The 16,418-nt window shown below is 47.6% G+C and overlaps 1 protein-coding gene across 22 annotated transcripts in view; it reads right to left on the minus strand.

Moving 5' to 3' along the window:
• Tenm2 (teneurin transmembrane protein 2) overlaps positions 1 to 16,418 on the minus strand; it is a 1,230,398-nt gene that overhangs the window by 24,965 nt on the left and 1,189,015 nt on the right. For all 22 annotated transcript variants that reach the window (XM_030245994.1, XM_006533290.3, XM_006533295.4 and 19 more), the window contains 3 exons: positions 15,147 to 16,021; positions 9,889 to 10,064; positions 8,087 to 8,322 (listed from right to left, as the gene is read on the minus strand). In XM_030245994.1, coding sequence (XP_030101854.1) covers positions 8,087 to 8,322; positions 9,889 to 10,064; positions 15,147 to 16,021 — 1,287 coding nt within the window. The remainder of the gene's footprint in view (positions 1 to 8,086; positions 8,323 to 9,888; positions 10,065 to 15,146; positions 16,022 to 16,418) is intronic.

Here is a 16,418-nt window from a genome sequence, read left to right on the forward strand (position 1 = left end):
TTTTGAATTATTTTCACTGCCAGGATCAGCACAATTCCCTCCTCAGCCGGCTCGGCAGGCATTCAGCGATAGAGAAACCAATTTTTAAATTAATACAATTTTGTGTTTGTAAGGAAGCCATTATTTTTAATTATCGGGCGTTTTCCTCAGCCTAGCTTCCCCAGTTAATAAAACTCAGCTATTTAGCATGGTTTTTATTTTTGCAGAGGGCAGATTTTGGGAAATAGTTTCCCCTTTGGGATTTCCCCCCAGCGTGTTTTGATCTCACCAAGCGCATGCCTGTCACAGAAAGGCTCGTAAAAAACCCTAAGAAAAGGAAACACTGTCGTCAAAATGGCCCTGCTGAGCTCATCCTGGGTGAGCCTAACTCAGCTCTAGGGGCAACAGGAACGTGCGATCTGAGAGACACAGAGGAGGAAATTACACTGTGCTAGCCCCCTCCTAGGAAATGGAATTGTAACACAGCAGGACAGATTTCAGCTAGACACATAGAAGAACCCTTTGCTCACTGGGCTCCCAGGACGGGGGAAAGCCAAGGAGGTGAACGGAGGGAGGTTGTGAGAGTCTGCAGTGATTAAAGGCAGCCAGGCTTGCCTCTGAGTTTAGCTATTCACTTATGCACAGGAAAAGCCTGACTAGGTGACATTCTCGTTCCTTTTCTGGGTTAGTCCTCAGGGACTTAAAGGCACCCATCCCCAGATGCCACTGAATAGGCCCAACACCATGCAGGGATCAACGTTTGTGCAGACAAAACAAGTTGGTATAAATTTAATATTAGCTTAAATAATGCATCATTAGAGGGAGAGCCTCTGTAAACACATTAAATAATGGATTCCCTGAGCAAACATTATTTTTGGATGACTAGCTCTTTTGGGTGGTGATGGGGGAGGTGAGGAGGGGAAAGATCCAAATCTTGAGTCAGAGCTTGACGCTGATTAACTGTGTCATTTCAAAGCCACATCTTTACTGACCGTGCCTCAGTTTCCCATTTCTGATAGTCAGCAAGATCCCAGTGGGTAGGTTCTTCACCTTAGAATTCCATGTCCCTGGGACGTTGAGTGATCATGGAGGTTGGAAGGGGACATGGTGGGAGCTCTGTCAAGTCTGACCATCTAAAGCACTAATATGGAAAACCAAGACTAGAGAATGTGCCTTAGGTCATTGGGGAGCATCAGACATCTGAAGGTGGCTTCAAAGAACAGTGATGAGTTATTCTGGATGGTTCTCCCAACTTAGACCTAAGGCAGATAGGATGGAGTGACCTTTCATGACATCAACTCCAAATCCCATTCATTCATTCATTCATTCATTCATTATTTACTGAGTAACTACTGCGTGCTTGCTACTGTGACAGACAATTTCCCATGGAGATGAGAACAGAGGCAGACGAGCTATGGATGAGAATCTGTAGAGAAGAGAGTGGATTATCAGTGAACGGGTGCAGCATGGGGTGGGACCTCAGGCCAGCACATGGGGTTGACAGAGAAATTCCCAAAGACTGCAGGGACACAGAAGGACAAGGAAAACTCTGTCCTCAGCAGTCCTCTGTGTCACCACAGGTTACACCTGTGGAGGCTGGCAGAGTCTCAAAGATCCTTACCATAGCCAAGGAGACTGGCCAGTCCAGCTCCCCTCCACTAATCTGCTCCATCCACACTGGCTTCCTTTCTGCTCAGGATTCAGGAAACCCTGCCCCTGCCAATTCAGGGCCTTCGAACATGCAGGGGTCCTAGCATAGGTAATATCCCCCCTAAGTCTTCATTTGGTTTTTCAGCTCAAATGACATTTTCCACAGAATAGCCTTGGCTTATCTTGCATCGTCCCCGATCTTAACCCAGGCTTTTCTTCAGAGCATTGCCACAGTGTTTTGTATGAAATTTGCTTTATCATTGCGTGTGTGTAACACTTAGGGTGTGTGTGTGTGTGTGTGTGTGTGTGTGTGTGTCTCCCCATACCACCCTGAATAATGGATTCTTGCTTGTGTGCTTGGGAAGTTGAGACGGTAGGATTGGAAATTTGAAGCCATCCTGGGCTACATATTAAGACCTCGTCTTAAAAAGCAACAGGAAAAAAAAATGCCCCACCCCTGACACTTCCTAGAGTCACACACTCATTGGTACAGGGTCATGCCACAGCCACCAATCTTGGCTCGGAATGTATACAATGCTAGCTGTCCCTTCCTACCCTGGGCACCCCAAATCTACTTCCTTATCCCCCATCCCATTCTCCTTCACCTGTTTTCTGTCCTGCATTTCTACTCTGCAGGTCCTGGTGCCTCCTAGCTAACTCAGCCTGGTTCCTTTACCCATGAAAGAAGGGGGATGGGTAGAGAGGGGGAAGAAACAGCTTGGGGACTGCCGTCTCAGACTGGGGGTGGGTAGTCTACAAACTCTCTTTTCCCTTTTTCCAAATAAACTTGAGGGCTCTGGAAAAAAATCATAACCACAACCTACCGACACGGTGGCTGGAGAGAAGGCTCAGCAGCTAAGAGCATGTGCTAAGGACCTGGGTTGAATGCCCGGCCTCCTGCTCACAACTGCCTGTTATCCAACTTCAGGGAATCTAAATGCCTCCTTCTTGACAATGAGGGCACATGCGCACACTCCTCACGCACACACAGTTGAAGACAAATCTTTAACACAACAACAGCAGCAGCAGCAACAACAAAAGTCTTTAGAATACAATATATATTGTCCAAGAGTGAAGTACTCTTTGCTTAGGGAATTCATGGTTTAATGTGAGCCCAGAGGGCTGCCCTTCTAATTACGTATAATTTAAACTAATATTCAAATTCAAGGTACTGCAAATGGTTCTGGATAGACTAGTCATGTTCTCAAGGTCACGTGGGCTCTTGTTTGTTTTGGCCACAAATACACACTGAGTGGTTAGTAACTGTTAGGTCAAGACGACAGTAAGAACTGGATAGAGAAAAGCCTAGGCCGGTGACAAGTGCATGCATCAGGCATGAAGGACCTAATCCAGGCCTTTGAGAAGATAGTGTGGTAACAGACCTGCTGCGTGGGCCCTCCCCAGAACTGAGTTCAGGAAGGTATGGTCATACGTACACGTACATGCCCACCCCCAACCTTGTCCCGAGACGTTATGATGTCCTACACAAGTAAAAGCAATGCCCACCAGTATGTAACTGTGGTGTCATACTAATTATACAGCAACAAAAAAAAAATCACTAACTCCCACTTCATATTGGAACGCTGCTTACACTGATATCAGCGTCGGATGGAAGATTATCTTGGAAGCAATTTTTTTTATTTTTTTGTTCTGATACCTACCTGTATAGCTGTTGCTTGCATTTGCAATTTCTATGTAAATCACAATCAAGAAGAAATACCCTAGTGTCATAGGCCCTCGCTTTTTAGAGAGAGTCAGGCACAAATCCATGTTAGGAAAGAGAAGGGGTTTTAAATCTTAATGGGAAGGTTCGTTTTCGTTGCCTCTCCCAGAAGCTGAGGAGAAAGACTTCCCGGGTGTGGGAGCCACACTTCTAGTTTGCCTTGTGGTCAGGTTTTGGAGGAAGGACACAGAATACATTTACTGCTTTCCCTGCCCCCCCCCCCCCGCCCCTGCAGGCTACATGGCTCCCTTGTGAGGGTCAGGTTTGGACAAGTGACCAGACACTGGCCAATCACAGGTCTCCATCTCCCTAACCAGTGACTGGAGCAGGGACGTGAACTGCACCCATGCTAAGCCAATCACAATTCCTCCGTGGGACCTTTTTTTTTTTTTTAATTTTTAATCTTTTAATGCAGAGACTCTGTCCTCTGGTCTTACTAAGCAGAGATGATGTAAGATTTTGGCCAAGTCTTTTTGACCCCTCCCCCTGCCCCTGGTGCCCCCCCCCGCCCCCCCTCCCCAGTGTGAAAAGAGTACCAGCCCACTGTACAAGAAAATTAGGTCAACAACCAAAGTGAATACTTTGAGAGGGAGCGAGAGGAGAGCAATGTTAACTGGGTGACATGTGGGAGTCGCTAGGGCCATCTCCTCCCTCGTGGTGGCCCGCTGTGTGACACAATGCATGCCCCCATTTTGCCATGCTATCCTGATTATGATTATTGTGATTATTATGGTTTGCAGATAGATAGATTCTGGACAGATATGGGCACGTGCCCTTCAAACTTCTACCTTTTTAGGTTTGGGGAAAATTTACTTGGTAAACATGGCCTAAAGAGGCCATGTTTATCACATCTTCCCACCCTCACTTGTCACCAGTATGGTGCTGTGGCATGTTCGGGGAGCTGAGGGTTGCTGTGAAGCAGTTGGCTTTGAAAAGCCAGGCAGATCAGTGAGAGGCACGGAGGAAATCACCAGGAGGGACTCTTTTTCAAGAAAGAGACAAGTCTTTGCCTCTCGCGACCTTGGACTGATCCTTCTAATTCCATCTACGGGCACTGCCATCTTACATGGTCCCAGTCTAACAGGAGGAATGTGGGGTGCTTTCATTGGCTAAAACATATTTCTGATCAGAGGACAAGGCAGGTCACCAAGAGGGGTTAGGACTTCACTGGTTGTTCTGTTATAGGAAAGTTCTTTGCTGGGAATTTTGGACACATGTCAACATTGGACTTCACAACCGCAAGTGGCCACTTGTAGGAACTGGCTGGTGCTAAGGAGAGGCCAGGCCATCTGGTTTAGTGTGTAACAATGGCCAGGTGCTCCTAGAGCTCCTGAGACTCATGATGTTCTTGTCCTGGGGGGCCAACCTATGTCATGCCGGGACCAGCTACATCTTCATGTCCCTGCCTGGTCTCTTCATCCTATAAGGCATGGCTGGGGTCACACTGTCTCCCACACCTGTTTTGGTTTTCAGTGTCTGGCCTTTCTCCATTAGCTGGCTCAGAGTCTGGCACAGCCTTCCTGGTCTACACGATCACGTGGAAGGCCTCTTGGAAGTCAGCACTGCACGGCAGCCAGGCTTGCTGCCAAATCCTATTAATCATGTGTGTTGCAACTCTCTCAGGCCTCTGCGCTTCTCTCTCTTTTTCCCCTGCTGGAGACCAGTTTCTAGTTTGCATTACTGTAACAGCTCTGAGGCGTCCCTCTCCTCCTGTCTGGTCTCCTCCTCCTGTCTTCCTCTGCACCCCGGGAAGCTGGAGAGATCTTTCTAATCCACCAATCCCCACACATCACTCTACTAATTAAGCCCTGGGACAACTCTCCATGGCCCTCAGGATAAATACCGGCCTCATATAATATTCCCTTCCTTGTGGCCTGGCCACTTTTTCTCAGGTCTCATGAGTTTTGGAGGTTTTCTGAACTGGATACCCCTACTCCAGTATCCTGGCTGCCTTGAGGGTGTCTTTCGATGTTTAGAAAGTTCTTTTCTGTATCTTGCCTGGCTAATTCCTGCTGCTCTTCAGAACCAACTCTGACTTCCCTGAAGCCCTCCCTGGCTTCTTGTGAACCTCATGCCCTGACTTGGGTTCCCCAAATCTTCTATCATTTTCTCCCTGGCCATCGGAAAGGTCATTTTTCAAACTTCCTTGGGATTAACCCGACTGTGCTATCCTGGGTGTGGGGAAGAAACTCATGTCACATTCATGCTAACTTGCCATGCTCCCTTGAAGTGTTCAAACTTTTCCTCTTCTATAGAAAGCCTCAGGGGCCATGTGTGCTTGATGTGGTGGGACCCCAATGTCAAGCAACTTGGTCTCGTCATCATTAAGAATTGCTGTGTGACTCATTTGGACTGTGATGGGTGAAGCTTTTGAAACTTCAGGGCCTATTTGTTACCTGGGCTATGGATTACCTGTTCCTGGCTGCTACCCACCGTATGTGCCCCTTTCTTGGTGGAACCAGTTTAACACTGTGTCTCTTGCAACATCCTCTTTGCCAGATCTCAAGCTCCCTTGGTAGAAGGACTCGGCTTTCCTGTTCTCTAACCTACTCATTCCGAGGTGCTAAACAAAGACTGGGCAATCATTAAACTCTTGTCTAAGTGGATGCAAGATGCTTGGCCTCATGGGATGACAGAGAAGGAGTAAAAGGAGACGCCAAGGCTGGCCACAGGGAGGGAGAGAAGAAGTCCAGATCTCCCTGCTCTGGGACAGCCTGGTTGCTGTGGGGGCCAACAGATGTGGCTAGTTTAGGGCTACAAAGTTCCTATAGGGAGCTCAAGAAGCCCAGGGGGTTGGGGGATGGGCACACCAAGGTTCCCCAATCCACACTGCACTTCACTCCTCCCCCACACCTTTCCTCCAACGGCTCCCCCACCGTTTCCAGGAGTTTCTTTTATTTCATTCACTAAACAGTTTATGAACTGAATTAAAATAAATGAGATGCAAATAAATTCCAGGCTTTCTCCCTCATTTTCAAATTACATTTTCAGTCCACTCAACCTGTTATAATCTCATAGTGATTTTCATTTAAGAGAGCTAAATGGATATGTGATTATTGTTACAGGAACGAACACCAGACAATTAAATGTTGAGGTGTTGATAGATAAAACTGTGTTTTGATTTGCATAAACACGATGCCAGCAAGTCTAACCCTGGCAGAAACTCAGTTATAAGACTTGCGTGCCTAACTTCTGTTAATTACCACAAGTACCATTATTAAGAATTTTAATATTCAGAGTTGGGATCATTGCCATTTTATTTTAGGGCCACATTTATCTTTATTTTGAAAACTTAGTCAAAATGCATAACTAATTTATCAAGGAAAAGGCACGATTACTACTTATAATCAACTTCTACAGTGCAGCATATCAAAAATCAGTTACACAGCCCTGGATCCAGTCATTAAGGATTTAGCCACTAATCTCATTCCATTTTTGTCTTTAGGAAGATATTGCAGCTTGCAACTTTGCAGATATCAGCAGAGGAAGAAAAACATGGGAGTGTGCTGATAACCTAATGTGGAGAATTAAACTCTAGCCAGACAAAGGCAGAATCTTAATACGGAGTGGCCTGGCTCTGCGGGGAGGTCACCTGGCTGGCTGCCTTTCAGAAGTTATGACCTAAGTTTGGCAGGTGCTCACACCTCTGCTCCCAGGGACTCTAAAGCATTGTTTTGACTTTGCTCTGTGGATGGCTGTCTTCCTAGGGCCTCTCCTGACCGACAATTATCTTAGGTCTTTATTAGCCAGCTTCTTGGCTGTCTCCTCTTTCATGTCCCTTGCCCCTGGATGAAAGTGTCAGAGCTCTGCTTTGTGTGACATCTACCTTAAGTGTCTGGCACAAGGGCCTGACTCTAAGTGTTCAGGATGATGCAGACAGGTTTGTGGAACTCCTCTCCTTACCTGGGGAGAAGGGTTGTCACTGTGGTAGAAGTAGGTCTTTCTGTGTGACAGGATCTGACAGAAGCAGGGTTCACAGTGCTCTGATCATCTAAACAGGGAGATGTGTGGGACTGTGGCTAAGGATACTGGCCAGAGAACAAGCTAGAAAGATGGACCTGGGGTCAAATCCTGGCTTCGCCTTGAGTTTTAGCTATGGTGTCCTGACATTTAATTAGCATCCTTGAATCTCTGAGAAGATTCTAGTAATTCAGATAAACTATTTGACTTAGCATCCATAGCATGGAGGTCCTTTTGTTCTTTTCCTTCTGCCCATTTCTCTCTCTCTCTCTCTCTCTCTCTCTCTCTCTCTCTCTCTCTCTCTCTCTCTCTCTCTCTCTCTCTCTCTCTCTCTCTTTTTGTGACCACATACTATCCCCAAGGGACCTCTCTTCATATACGCTGTGATCATCTCTGTCTGCCATTTTTCAGAAGAACATCACTTCCTGGCTGTGAAGAGCATACTTTATGCTTTTGTTCTTCCAGTATCTAGCACATTACCAAGCGTGTGGTGGGAACCAGCCTTGTATTGTCTAGATAGTGAATTTTGGGGGGCAGGGAGGAGATGGCAGGTGCAGAAAGAAGGCCAATACCTTCTCCAGGGAGGCATCCAGTGCATCTATCCCCTGTCCATCTCAGGAAATGGAGGGATTGCCTCTTAAACCCAGAGGAATACATCTTCCACCTTCTGAAAGTGGAAAGGTGTTCTGGAGGCCTGACATTCCCTCTGCCGTGTGAGGAAGCGACTCGTCCCCTCCAAGTCCGAAAGGGGCAAGAGTGGATGGACCCACTTACCCGAAGCTTCCTCCCAAAGATGGTGACTTTGCCTTTGATCTGTTCCTTCCTCAGGCGCCACTCGATGGAGTTCAGGCCATTCTCCATGGGCAGAGAGATGTTGCAGCGCCCAATGGTGGGGGTGATGGTGCCTGCGAGGACGTGGGGCTCACTGTGGAAGCTGACAGCCATGCCGTTGGCGTACATCACCCGCAGGGTTCCATTATTGCAGAGCTGGTAGCTGTTTCGCACTTGATCTGGAAGAACGTGAGTTGGGGGGTGGGGGTGGGGAGAGAAATTATCCACTCGATTAGTCAGGAGAGAATAGAACCCCTATTTTTACAGGTTTCCATGGTACTTTGCAGCTGTCAGTCTGAGGCTGCCTTCAATTAGCACACACACAATGGAAAGGTGAGCAGAGAAGATGCTACTGATCCACGGGAAGGAAAACATTATTAATATGTGGCACTCCAGAAATAATTATGCCGTGATATTTTTCTTTTACTCACTGAAGACTATTAATAGCACATTTAAACATTTAAAGATGTCTATTGCCTACACAATTTGTGTCAATCAAATCCCTGAACTTTAACATATATATTTTAGCTTGTATGAAAAAAAAAATAAATGAAAGGCACACTACTTCAATTTTTTCCTCCCCTTTGGCCTATCATCTAACCCGAGGTTGATGGTCTAGCCACAGGTCAGATGCACTGCAAAGCAAGCCCAGGGTTCAACAGCACAGGGAAGAGAAAAACTTACCTTCCCTTCTTTCTGCAGCTGCCTGTATCACTCTATTACCAAAGAACTTGGGAAGCATACGCAGTGTGTGGTAGATAGAGACAGTAGGTGCTGATAATGTGTGTTTATCTTCCCAAATAGAATCTACACCAGTCAATCAGACTCCTGACCTTTTCCCGTACCAAAGAATCACACGCAGGAGCCCGCTTTTATAGGCACACTGTTTGCACATCATCTGGGTGAGGGAGCCAGGCTGGGCTGGCCTCTGAGATGCCAGCTTTGGGGGAGTGAGCAAGGGTGTACCTGTCACTCAGTGACTCCAGCCATCATACAGAGGGACAGAATCTACATCATTAATCATCTGGCAGAGCAGAAATAGAGCCATTGAAACAGGCTTTGCTGAGGGATAATAGTCTAGAAATGTCATCATTTATCTACTGAGACGACACTTTTATCCTTTGACAACCGGCTAGCCCACCGACTTATATCTTAATTAAAGGAAAAAAATTAATCTGCAAAATGCTGTTTCTTGCCAGCTTCTGTGCTTGCCCTGGACTGCAATACAACGAAAACAGCGGGTGGTCCGAGCCCTCGGGGATCTGGGGGCCTGGCAGGAGATTGCTCAAGAGCTTGGATCCCAGGCCAACCAACTCAATAAAAACATGTTTGCAGTAGAGAATCAGAATGGAATGATGAAACCAAAATCCAGTGGCAGCCCTGGAGAATAAACAGTACTTGAGACAATAATGACACAGGTTGGAGTTTTAGAGGGTGAAGAGAAAAATGGAAGATAAGAAATGGGAAAAAAAGCAGTTGGGGAATAAACTCAGATAGTTTTAGATATGTAGATTTCTCCTGCTAACTAAGCCTTTGGTGAGATGTCCCTGTGTCTGAGAGGTTTATTTTTATTTTATCGTCCCCCCCCCCCAAGGCTGTTTTCTGGTAGAGCGGGTTTGCTGTTGACATCTGAGTGAGACAGAGAGCTGAGGAGTGTTTTGGATGTTTAGAAGTCCTCTCAGGTAAGGGATTGCTGGCTCTGGGGCTGCGGATAAGCTTGGAGCGGAGGCTGGCTGGGGCCTTACCTTGTACCACTGTATAGGAGGCCTCCACGGAGGAGAGGTTGGTGATCACAGTGACGTCATCATCCCGGTTGGAGTTCTCAATGTCAATGGTGATAGATTTCTCCATTTCCCGGTGCAGACTGGTCACTACGCCCGTGGGGCGGGTCACATTGGTCAGACGGCCCTCGTGGTCATAGCTGGAGGAAAGAAACACGAGTTGGAAGCAGTCTGTGGAGACAGAAGTTTCCTTGGCACTTAGACACACAGAAAGGCCAGAGCCACAGGGGCGGAGAAAGAGAAACCCCAGAGGGAGTGTGTGTGTGTGTGTGTGTGTGTGTGTGTGTGTGTGTGTGTGTGTGTGACGGACTATGTCCCACACTGAAGTCCTGCTCTACCTAGACCTCCTCCTGCCCAGAGAGCAATGCTGTGTCTTTCTTGTGCCTGTTGATATCATTGATTTAAGTTCAGTGGAAACCTGTCTCTTAGCAGGGCGGGCTCAACACCAACCTTCCCGAGCTGGTGGGAATAGCTACTTTATGTGTTTTGCAGAGCTACCAAGTCAATGCTCCCCAACTAGCCACTCTATTGCATCTCATCTCTGCTGAGCAAACCAAGCTCTTATTTATTTTTAAGTGCACACACACACACACATGCATGCATGTGTATGCGTGCTTGTGTGTGTGTTTGTGTGCCCTTAATCACAGTGTCCTTTCTCCAGTCCCCAAATCACGGTTTGCCTCAGGCATTTGAGATCGTCCAAGGCTTCATCTTTTGCAGTGGTCCCACCTCATTCCATTCTTCACCTTGTAGACCTCTCACAAGTCAGCCAGGGCCAAACGGCACCTCCATATCCTGGGCACAGAACCAATAACAGCTTGGTCATGTAGTTCCAAGTCAACCGAGCTCAGATACTCTAGCCTGCTGGGAGACTCCTGGATCTCAGTTGTCCTCAGTATCCATGTCTGACCATGCCATGATCACACTTGCTGCCTGCAAACTCCCCAAAGAGAGTTCTTTATAGATCTGTGTTGTCTTCACCCCTTTCTAAGTAGGCGGATCTGGTTTCGCTGCTTCCAGGTAGAGAGTATTTGCCCTCGCTAAATGACCGCTGTTCTTAGACCTTTTAGACACTGGGGAGGAAAATGGCTCTTCCTGTGGTCTGTATACGAAAGCCTCCGAGCTCTCCCGCACTGGCCTTTACAACCAGGAGGGATGGGGAGGAGGATGGAACAGTGAAGCCTCTGCTTAGAGAATGTAAAAGGATACACGTCTGGACCTCTAGCTGAGGGGCTGGGAAGAGGAACTCAGTTGGCAGGTTCTGAGTGATGGGTCCAGTTTGTGGGTGGGAATGAGGTTCTCTATGGAGGAGTCCTTAGGGAAGCAGTGGGGGGAAAATGACTGATAAGACACAGAGGGATCAGGGATACTTGGGACAGAGATGAGTCGAGGCATGACCTGGGAACTGTTATCCTTAGGGAGAAGAGGAAACTGAAGCTGAACTGATGCTAAGCTACAGGGCCAGTGGGGTGGAGGTGGTGAAGATGCCAGGAAGCTCATTGAGCTGGGGTCCAGCCTATTGTCTCTGTCCCATCCCTCGCCTAGGGCAGTATGCCCTGAAAATCCAGATAGCATCTTCCCTGAAAAGGCTTGATGCTGTTACCATGGAGGGCACCCAGGCTTTCTCAGCCAAAGGGGATCCTTCTGTCTTTTTTTTTTTCCTACTAAAGCAGCGGTCTCTCAGATGGGGGTCTGAAGATTCTATTTACACTAGTGACAAATTAGAACCACACTGAAGGATCAGTTGTTAAAGATTATTAAATAATTACCTATACATAAGACAGAAACCTAGGCGGCTGTCAAAATGAACAGCGTGGGCTCCTATTTATCGGCACGCATTTATGTGCACACTGCACGCACACAGACTCAGGGTTGAGTGGAAAAGGAAAAACAAAGAACATTTTGTCCCCAGCACATGCGTTTCCAAGCGTAGATAAGCATCTCTGAAAATACAGACGTATAAGTATTAAATGGTATTTTTCTGTGTGGGATTTTTGACTAATTGTTGTTTTATTCGACTATTCCTATAGTTTAGTAATTGTAGCTTCCTTTCATATTTTAGACGCATAGAAGTATTTTAAAATAAGAAAGTGATGCAACGATAATGTTTGGGCTTCAGGTGTCTTGCACAGTGCTCAGCAGCAGAGATCGACCAGGCAAGGACTGTGTTGAGTGTATTCTCTGGAACGGGAGCAGGACTTGAAGTCTGGTCCTGCGTAGTTCCAGGACTTCTGTTCTGGGCAGGCTGCTGCTGGCCACTCGTCTGAGAGGAGGAAATAGAGTTTCCACTCTGGGGGAAGTGGAGGGGAGGGCACGGGAAAGCATCTCCCAGGCTGTGTGGGGAAAGCATGCTCCCTAGCTTGCAGACTGACTTTCGGAGGAGGGGGGGAGGGGGTGCAGCTGCTTGTTTCCCCCACAACAGATATGCAGATTCAGCTCTCTCTATAGGAACCTCTGGACTATCCCTTTGGACTGAGAGCAGTGATAACCAGCAATGAGGTCTCTGTTTTACCTCAACAGACTTGGCAGGACCTTGGTGGCAGCCATTCACCAAACATGGAGAAAGTACTGGGGATTTGGACTGCAGTGAAATGGACAGCATTTTATGCCTCATAAATAGATAAAAAGACAAAGATTAAACCAAGGCTGCTCTTCTCTACTCTGGAAACATGGAGGCACGGGAGGATCCCCCAAAGCTCAATTCTTACATCTCCATTGTGGTTGGCTCTCCAAAAGCCACCTTCTAAGACAGAGGAATGTAACTGTTTCCAGAGTGAACCATTCCTGTTTGGAAGACCACAGAGCCTGCTCTTTCTATAACATAACTGCTGAACTCCATCCCACGGGAAGCCAGCATTTAGACTGTGTGATACCTGCTGGTTTTCCACTGGCTGGATATGGAGGAGTTGGCCACAACCACAGGGCACACATCATAGCGCCTCTCTTCTGGAGGGCCTGGCTTTAGGGACGTTCTATGTTTTATGCCTCTGGACCTCAGGATATGGGGACCGACAGAAGTGGGAACTGTGAGCAAGTACCAAGCACAGAGAGGACTAAAGTGCGAAGCGCACCCCTCAATTCTGCTGCTGACATATATCCCCGTCTAACACCCGCATCCTTCTTTAGGCAGGAGGGGCCGGAGACAGAGATGAGCTTTATTGCTTCTTTCCAGTCTTGTTAGCATCTCGTTTTTGTTGAGCTTCTGAATACCAAGGTTTGCTGATTTCTAAAGTTATCTAAAGCTAACAATGGACACCCACAACTCCTGTGCAGCTGATGCTACCGCCTGACAGATGTGAACGCAGGCGCTCAGGGAGGTTGAGAAACTTGTCCAATGCCAACGGGAAGCACATCTCAGAGCGGGCATCCACACCACTGCCTCCCTGATGCCGAGGCTGGGAGCTTCCTGGCAAGCGAGGCTTTGTCCTGCAGAAGGCTGTGCAGTTTGACATTCCCTCTAAGGTGGACTGTGGCCATCATACTCTATCTGGACTCAGTAGTCTGCAACTGGGGAAATTTTAATTCCAAGGCTGGGACTTCCTGGAACATTCTGGAACTGAGGGGAACATCTCACTGAAGCACATCCCATAGTTTTCTTCATTTCTGTTAATCTCCTTCTCTAGACTTCTGCAATCACTGTGTATGTTCACCTGGACCTTACACCCCTGACAGGAAGTGCAGCTTGTGTCTGAGTTTTTCCTTGGGAACCTAAGGAAAACTTGTATGTGTGAATCTCTCCACAACGGAAAATTTAGATGCTTGGATCTACTCACATTCTCAAGCCTATCAAATTAAAAGAGAAAACGTGAATCAGTTTCACTGTAACTCTTGATTAAACACTTCAAAAAAAAAAAAAAAAGAATCAAGTGTATATTTTCATTCGGCTGGGGACCTTTGGCAGCAAGCTGCCTCCAATCAAAGAGCTCATTTCTGTGGGATCCCTACACCCGAATTTCAGAACTGGACTCCAACCTAGGCCTAATTCAGGAGGGCCTCTGCTCTTCACTCAAGAGATTTAGCAGCTACAATGTATGTGTCTAAGGTCATTTGATATAACCGTTGCCAGAAGGAAGCGTCCGGGAGGTTTGTGGATTAAAGCCTTAACCCGACTGTGCTGAGAACTAAAGGTGATATACAGATGGTCCCCACAGAGGAAAAGAGCACTGGCTAGTGAAGGACGACCAAGTACCAGCACCTTGAAGGATGTGAAGCTGCTCAGAAGTCCCCATAAGCCCCAAGAAGGAAGACAGGACCAGGCAAACAATTCTGCAATGCAGTAAAACCGCCAGCAGGTGGCGACAGCTTCCTTTGCATTCTCCCAAACACACTGGCGTACAAACAGGAAGCGAACATTGTTGATTTAAGCGCGATCAACAATGAAGTCTTCTTTTTTCTTGTCCCACCCACCTCCATCTCTCTGTGGTATCCCCTCCCTAACTTACTAAATTCTCAGCTGGCAGCCACACGGAAAGCAAGCCAGGACTTGCTAATGTCTAACGTTCGCTCACTGCTGTGGAGAGCCCAGAGGCTGGCAGATTCCATTCAGTCTCCAGCAGGTCATTGGGGACTCAGGCTTAGTAGCTTCCTCCAACCAGCAGCTCTTAGGTTAATACCCGCAGCAGCAGGTTTGCTTGACCAAAGCCGCTTCAGGAGCTGGGGAAAACAGCTTTTTGGCAAAGCAAACGGTAGAACTATTAAGTATGAGATAATTGTTAGGGGAAATATGGCCAGCCCTCACATCTTTTAATATACCTAGCACTTTATCTGTATTGATCTGCTTCTGCTAAAGAGGAAATTCAGAGTTTATCTACCTGTCTGTGCAATCAAGTGTGTTGCTGGACCTATTGTTAAATCACAGAAGCCCCGCTGGGACCCTCCCTCTTCGTTTCTAATTTCCGCACCCATGGCAAACATGAATAATCAGTGGGGTTAATCAGCACTTTATCTCCCAGGTGCTGTGCGTGTCCAATATCCTGAAGTTTGAACGGCAAGCAGACAACAGGAATTCCCAATGCTGGCAGGGAGGATGCTCAATATCAGAGGCCCGACAGAGCAAATCATTTAGGAGTCGGGAGAAGGGACATGAATATCCTGCAGCTATAAGAAGTCATTAGAGTTAGCAAGACGTGACTAGGCAGTTTTAAAGACGATGCGAGTGGTTCATCTGGATGCCAGCTAGAGGAGGGGAGAGCTCTATAGAGATTGGTCAAAAGCCTACTTACTCATAAAAAGTTGTCCATCCAGTTTCATCACTCTTGGTGGCTAGGAGTCCAGTGTTCCCATCATAAGTCATGAGGCCCAGCTCCAGGTTCTGAGTGGACACGGCTTTGAGGCCTCCATTGGTGCCCACGGTAAGGGTGATAATCTGATTATCAGGCATGAGCAGGTGGCGGGGCATGCCACTGCTGTCCCGGCGGATCTTTAGGGAATTCCCGTTGTTGTCAATCAACTCGGTGACGTCATTGTCAGCGCTGTATGTGAAATTGTACAAGTACTCCCCAGTCACCAGACTCACAGTGTACTGATGGATACCATCAGCGTTGAACACGTACAATTCCTGTTCTCCCGGAGATGCAGCCTCATACTGGTTGAATGCGTTAAGAACGGGTTTATTTTTGCTGACCGCCCTGATCCGGATATTCCCAAGGTCTGCAATGTAGATGGTGCCATCTGGAGCCACGGCTAAGGAGGACGGCGAGTTTAGGATGGCGTCCGTGGCGTAAGCGTCATCTCCCGAGTAGCAGATGCAGTTGACATCGTTTTTGCAGTCACAGTCTGAGGCCGCCCCGGCTAAGAGGCAGATCTCTCCATTGGTGGTGACTTGGCGTAGGCGGTTGATCTTCTTCTCGTCCGTCTCAGTGATGTAGAGCACCCCAGTGTGAGAAATAGCAATGGCGCTGGCTGATTCCAGCGCAGAATGGATGGCGAGTTTGCTGAGCGAGTAGTCGATGCCGGGAACCTGGCAGTGCATAGGCCGTCCCGCGATGATGCTGACCTGGTGGTTCTCCGTGATCCGCAGGATGACGTTGTTCTCCAGAACGTACAGGGAGTTGTCCATGGGGTTGACGGCGAGGTCTGTCGGCCATTCTAGACGGACCTGCACACGACAGATGGCATTTCAAGAACAGCCTCGAACATGTTAATTTTATTCGTCTAGGAGAAAATGACTTAGCTTTTAAAAATATTCATTTTATTTCCCGTGTGTGAATGCTTTCCCTGTTTGCATGTGGGAACCTCGTGCATGCCTGGTCAGAAAGGGTAAGGCCGTTGGATCCCTTGGAACTGGAGTTATAGATAGTTGTAACCCACCACATGGATGGTGGGACTTGAACCCAAGTCTTCCTCAAGGCCCAGCTTGAGGCATCTCTCCAGCACCAACTTAGCCTTTAAGTAGCAAGCTGTACTAGGAGGGCTCATCACTGAACCATTTGCCTGAGCTGGCTGTTTATGATAGAGAGGAGGGGAGCATGTGACAGACTCTGCCTTCAGTTTCA

Source organism: Mus musculus, chromosome 11, assembly GCF_000001635.26.
Source record: "Mus musculus strain C57BL/6J chromosome 11, GRCm38.p6 C57BL/6J".
Lineage (NCBI taxonomy): Eukaryota > Metazoa > Chordata > Mammalia > Rodentia > Muridae > Mus > Mus musculus.